The sequence below is a fragment of the Amphimedon queenslandica genome, unplaced genomic scaffold (genome assembly GCF_000090795.2).
Source record: "Amphimedon queenslandica unplaced genomic scaffold, v1.1 AMPQUscaffold_13339, whole genome shotgun sequence".
NCBI lineage: Eukaryota > Metazoa > Porifera > Demospongiae > Haplosclerida > Niphatidae > Amphimedon > Amphimedon queenslandica.
Genome location: NW_003546425.1, coordinates 176,175 through 182,355, shown reverse-complemented (window position 1 = coordinate 182,355; position 6,181 = coordinate 176,175). Strand labels below are relative to the sequence as shown.

General features: G+C 35.2%; 1 protein-coding gene across 1 annotated transcript; it reads right to left on the bottom strand.

Annotated features, from left to right (window-relative positions):
- Positions 1 to 2,173: 2,173 nt before the first annotated feature.
- LOC100637797 (uncharacterized) lies at positions 2,174 to 3,545 on the bottom strand. Its single transcript, XM_003387542.2, has 2 exons — positions 3,155 to 3,545; positions 2,174 to 3,109 (listed from the first exon to the last, which is right to left on the bottom strand). Exons 1-2 carry the CDS (start codon positions 3,405 to 3,407, stop codon positions 2,322 to 2,324), a joined length of 1,041 nt encoding a protein of 346 aa, XP_003387590.1. The 5' UTR covers positions 3,408 to 3,545; the 3' UTR covers positions 2,174 to 2,321.
- Between the last annotated feature and the right edge of the window lie 2,636 nt (positions 3,546 to 6,181).

Here is a 6,181-nt window from a genome sequence, read left to right as displayed (position 1 = left end):
ACCTGAGTGTCTTTGCTTTTATGAATATTAACCTAAATGTCTTTGTTTTTATGAATATTAACCGAAATGTCTGTACATTTAGCTTAAATCAATGGATATTTACCTAAATGTCTGTACTTTTACCTAAATATCCATGCATTTAGCTTAAATCAATGGATATTTACCTAAGTGTCTGTACTTTTACCTAAATGCCCGTGCATTTAGCTTAAATCAATGGATATTTACCTAAATGTCTGTACTTTTACCTAAATGTCCGTGCATTTAGCTTAAATCAATGGATATTTACCTAAATGTCTGTACTTCTAACTAAATGTCCGTGCATTTAACTTAAATCAATGGATATTTACCTAAATGTATGAAATTTTGTGAATTTTAGGCAAATTTAGCTTAAATTCATTGCAGTTGTTGCACATCTTTTGATATTATTTGAATCTGCTAGTTATAACTTCAATTTTGACTCAAATGGCACCCCATAGAGATTTGCTTCAGAGGTAGAAAATTCCATCTAACAAAAAACTAAGTGAGTTACAGTTGCTCAAAGTTTGTGATTTAGCCTCTTTGAAAATTTTTCAGGTGGCACTAGAGAAAGCAAGAGCAACCAAACTCTCTCAGTCTCTTTTAAATATCTAGGAAAATTTTTGTGACAGTTCTTTCTTTGAATAGAGCTTCAGATGCTAAAATAAATTTCAGCTTTTCTCCTACCCATGTGCCATGATTTAGCTAGCTGTTGACCACACCCATAGCTTATTTTAATTATCATCATTTTTATAGCAGTCAATAATAATTTTTCTTTCAAAAATTGCTAGTGGTGGGCGATACTGGCCAAAATGGATTCGATACGATACCGATCGATATCAGCTCATATCGGGAGTATCGATACAGTTTTGATACGATATTTAGACCACACCTATGGAGTCACACCCCTTATTATTGACTGTTTTCATCGATGTTTTCATGCACGTGTATCCACGTGTGTGTATTTACGTCATTAACTTATTAAAATTTTTATTATTAATATTATTTAACCATAATAAATGGGCGTGGTCAATGTATCGAACCCGATTCCTTCAAAATTTCGATACCGATACGAATCGATACCGTAAAATATCGTTTGTATCGATAAAATATCGATATATCGCCCACCACTAAAAATTGCTTAAAATATCACAGTACAAGTAAGACATATCACTCAGGTGAATTTCAGCGGATGAGTCTATTGCACCATAGTGCTTCATTTAAAAAGTAGTTAAAGGAAAAGTCATCACAGTCAACACTCTTTTAAAATGTCTCTTTTGACAATAATTTTATTTAAAACCAGACTGAAGCCATTAGTTGATGTGCCACATCAAGGCCTAATTTTGACCCAAGACTAAGACCTTTCCTATTATTGAGGATTTAAAAAGTGAAAACAGTGTCCTTAAACTGCCCAGTAGGACAAAACTAGGCCTCAATAGTGACATTGACTATTTTAAGAAGTTTCTAAGTATTAATAACCTACCACTTATACCTTAGATGACTCTTTTAATATATATTTGCTTCAGCCTAGCAGTAAAATGTCTAAAAGGAATTCTAATGGCAGCCATTACCTTGGCCATAACTATTAATTAGCATAACAATTTGAAATGAGCATAGGAACGCTAGTCATGACATCATCCATATGAATTTGTGTATAAAGTACATCCTGTTTCATATCAACCTGTGTTTGTAGTATTTCTGCTGGCATCTTATAGACGCATCATCATCTTAACTTGTTGTAGCAAATGATGATTAGTGTCCTTCTTTCTGTTTAATGACAAACTGACTTAGAGCAGGTTTGTTCTTCTCCTTGTCAGCCATCTCTTGACTCAGTATCATGTGGTAGATAGCACTTAACTGTGCATGTGCAGTATGGGAAGTCTGGATTAGGTAGAGAATAAATTTGCTATAATACCTGCCAGGATACATCACAACCTCACTGGAATGTTATAACACATACATTGTACATGTACATGTACTTACCAGTACTTTTTAGCTAATGATATCATTGATACTACGAACATGATGATACTAGCTTTGCTAATGTGAAACTGTTAGCAGTACATGTACATGTACACTTCTGAGAACTGTGTCTCTCTGTATTGTTGTTTAGTTATAATCTACAAGCTACTGTTTATTGATGTTTTTGACACAAATAATTATCATACTAATAAATCATAATAACAATAACAACTAAATGTATAAAGAGATAAAGCATTATCAAGTATAACTGGAGCAACACACAAAAAAACCTAATACATAAGGTCAAGGTGAATATGAGAGAAGCAAATGGGATAGATCCTGTTCTACTTGACATATAACTCCAGTATATCAAGTGGAGTATCTTCATCAGTAGATGTATATAGGACACAGGACCTTACTTCAATGTAGTTAGTGTTACTAACTCCATTCAGTGTTTTATTAAACCAAGGCAGGTTAGGACTATTAGTACAACAAGGGCCCTCTAATCCAAGACACTGTTGACCATCCCACAATGGATCATTAGGATAAAGTAAACTAGTAAATCCCTCATTAAGTGGTAATCCTGATTCACAATAGTAATCATTGCCAACATAAGATGGTGGGAGGTTATGAGTGAAACCAGTGTTACATGGACAGTCATAATTTTGTAAGTTGTTTTGATGAATACCACCAGCGTATGTCCATATATGCTGGCGAGGGTTTCCACGTGTAATAGAGTAACCACAGACATAATAGCTATCAAGACCAACTGACAAAGATCCTTGAAATCCATCTGGTGAGTGATATTGATATCCTCTAATCTGCCCACATACTTTAGAATAATTCAAACCATTAGTAGAGAAGAATACTGATAGGCATCCTGGATTTGGGAGATTGTTTCCACATAAACTGTGATCAATGTTATAATAGTCTTTAGTGACAAATCCATCAGGACATGTAGCTCCAGGTTCAGTCATGTTGATGTAAGCTATCCTTGTCCATCCTCCTTCTCCACAGTCTGTGGTGTCCATTTTACAATAAACTGTATATGTAGTGCCATTTGGATACACAATAGTGTAATCTTCAGATACTGCTTTTGGATTGGCTTCAAGAATCTCCTGGCATGACATTGCTACAAAAATAACATAAATAATTATAATAGTAGCATTCAGTTTACCTGGACAGGACTTTGGTCGTACTTTAGGACAGAGAATATATCTATTAATACCAGTGTCACTGTTAGTAACAGACTGTCCTAAGTTACTAATATTACAGCATACTCTTAGATACAGTCCTAGTCCACCATGTTGATATGATCCAGCATTAGTACAGTCAGTAGACATACAATAAGATCCTTCTCCTTTATCAATGATGATACAAGCCAGTATTAGGAACAGCATTGGAACAAGCTGCTTCATTTCTTTGTTCATGCTATTCCTCTGATAATTGGTACTATATATCCTACTATGCCTGTTTTGATGTTTGATATACTCTCTCCTTGTGGTTAACAGTTTACATAGCACTGTACTCAACAATGAATTAGTTATCAGCACTTACTGCCTCTAGCCAAGTTCTCTGGCATCGGATATGAAACAGGATGTACACCACCAAGAGTTGGTGAACGGACCAGGCCTGATGTCAGCTTAAATCAGTCCTGATATCAGAGATGGACCGTGGTTTTGGGCAATCAGTCCTGATACAATCATGGAGTCAGCCATGGTACAGGGCCTACAGGCATGATAAGCATCTCTACTGGATCAGGTCAGACTGACGTTCCTGATTCAGCAATGATAGCCATCAGGGCTGCACCAGTACCGATATCTTTGGGCAACCGTCTTGTATCAGACATGGTAAATCTTGGGCATGTACACATGTAGCTATCCTCATTTCACCTGATATGATTCATACTTTATAGTGACGTTTACAACACGTGGGCTCACGTGCTTAATACTAGAAATAATATACAGTTTTAATACAGTTTTAATTCTTAAAAAACTTTTAAACTGCAGAAAAGTTCTTCCAACTTCAATATGAACTGGTTCTTTCTGTTTTGGCTCCTATTTTTTCTTGCTGTACTTTGTAACAGGCATGTTTACACAACACCATGGGAAAAATTGCTAAAAGAAAAATCAATAAAAAATATTATGCATTTTTTGTACATGCTGAAAACATTTCTATAGCTTTGAGTGTATGAAGAAGACCTAGCATATAGAGATAATTTACCTCAGCAAGTAATTGGACTCGCCACGCTTGCGTAGGCGGGTACTAAGCAGTTGGGTTGTCATTCTGTCCACACAGTTTAATTGATTTGTAAAAAGTATATCTTTTTGTCTGAGCACTCTAGAGCTATATTTCTTCTTCTAGCAACAGATAGAGTTGCTTTCTTTCATTTAGTTATGCTCTTGTAGCATCCCGTGGCACCAAAAGCTGTGAACTGCTAAACCAGGGGACCTCTCTCCAAGTGAGAGCTCGTGTTTCACTCTACAGGTCCGAGATTTGCTTCAGAGGTAGAAAATTCCATCTAACAAAAAACTAAGTGAGTTACAGTTGCTCAAAGTTTGTGATTTAGCCTCTTTGAAAATTTTTCAGGTGGCACTGGGGAAAGCAAGAGCAACCAAACTCTCTCAGTCTCTTTTAAATATCTAGGAAAATTTTTGTGCCAGTTCTTTCTTTGAATAGAGCTTCAGATGCTAAAATAAATTTCAGCTTTTCTCCTACCCATGTGCCATGATTTAGCTAGCTTTTGACCACACCCATAGCTTATTTTAATTATCATCATTTTTATAGCAGTCAATAATAATTTTTCTTTCAAAAATTGCTTAAAATATCACAGTACAAGTAACACATATCACTCAGGTGAATTCCAGCGGATGAGTCCATTGCACCATAGTGCTTCATTTAAAAAGTAGTTAAAGGATAAGTCATCACAGTCAACACTCTTTTAAAATGTCTCTTTTGACAATAATTTTATTTAAAACCAGACTGAGACCATTAGTCGATGTGCCACATCAAGGCCTAATTGTGACCCAAAACTAAGACCTTTCCTATTATTGAGGGTTTAAAAAAGTGAAAACAGTGTCCTTAAACTGCCCAGTAGGACAAAACTAGGCCTCAATAGTGACATTGACTATTTTAAGAAGTTTCTAAGTATTAATAACCTACCACTTATACCTTAGATGACTCTTTTAATATATATTTGCTTCAGCCTAGCAGTAAAATGTCTAAAAGGAATTCTAATGGCAGCCATTACCTTGGCCATAACTATTAATTAGCATAACAATTTGAAATGAGCATAGGAACGCTAGTCATGACATCATCCATATGAATTTGTGTATAAAGTACATCCTGTTTCATATCAACCTGTGTTTGTAGTATTTCTGCTGGCATCTTATAGACGCATCATCATCTTAACTTGTTGTAGCAAATGATGATTAGTGTCCTTCTTTCTGTTTAATGACAAACTGACTTAGAGCAGGTTTGTTCTTCTCCTTGTCAGCCATCTCTTGCCTCAGTATCATGTGGTAGATAGCACTTGTGCATGTGCAGTATGGGAAGTCTGGATTAGGCAAAATATAAATTTGTTATAATACCATGCTTGGGATACATCACAACCCCACTGGAATGTTATAACACATATATTTACAAGGAATGGAGTAGCTAATGATATCACAGATACTACAAACATGATGATACTAGCTTTGCTAATTTAAAACTGTTAGCAGTCATATATATTTACATGTACTTTTAAGAACTGTGTCTATCTGTCTTGTTGTTTAGTTATAAATTATAATGTATTTACAAGCTACTGTTTATTGATGTTTTATTATACTAATAAAGGAATGGCAACAAATCATAATAACAATAACAACTAAATGTATAAAGAGATAAAGCATTATCATAGTATAACTGGAGCAACACACAAAAAACCTAATACATAAGGTCAAGGTGAATATGAGAGAAGCAAATGGGATAGATCCTGTTCTACTTGACATATAACTCCAGTATATCAAGTGGAGTATCTTCATTAGCAGATCTATATAGGACACAGGACCTTACTTCAATGTAGTTAGTGTTACTAACTCCATTCAGTGCTTTATTAAACCAAGGAAAGTTAGGATTAGTACAACAAGGGCCCTCTAATCCAAGACACTGTTGACCATCCCACAATGGATCATTAGCATAAAGCAAATTAGTAAATCCCTCA

Excerpts from the sequence above, each read along its gene's own strand:
- LOC100637797 (XM_003387542.2), bottom strand. The coding sequence starts at position 3,407 with ATGAACAAAGAAATGAAGCAGCTTGTTCCAATGCTGTTCCTAATACTG. Across the intron at positions 3,110-3,154 it reads ACGACCAAAGTCCTGTCCAG|CAATGTCATGCCAGGAGATT; the intron begins GTAAACTGAATG and ends TTATTTTTGTAG.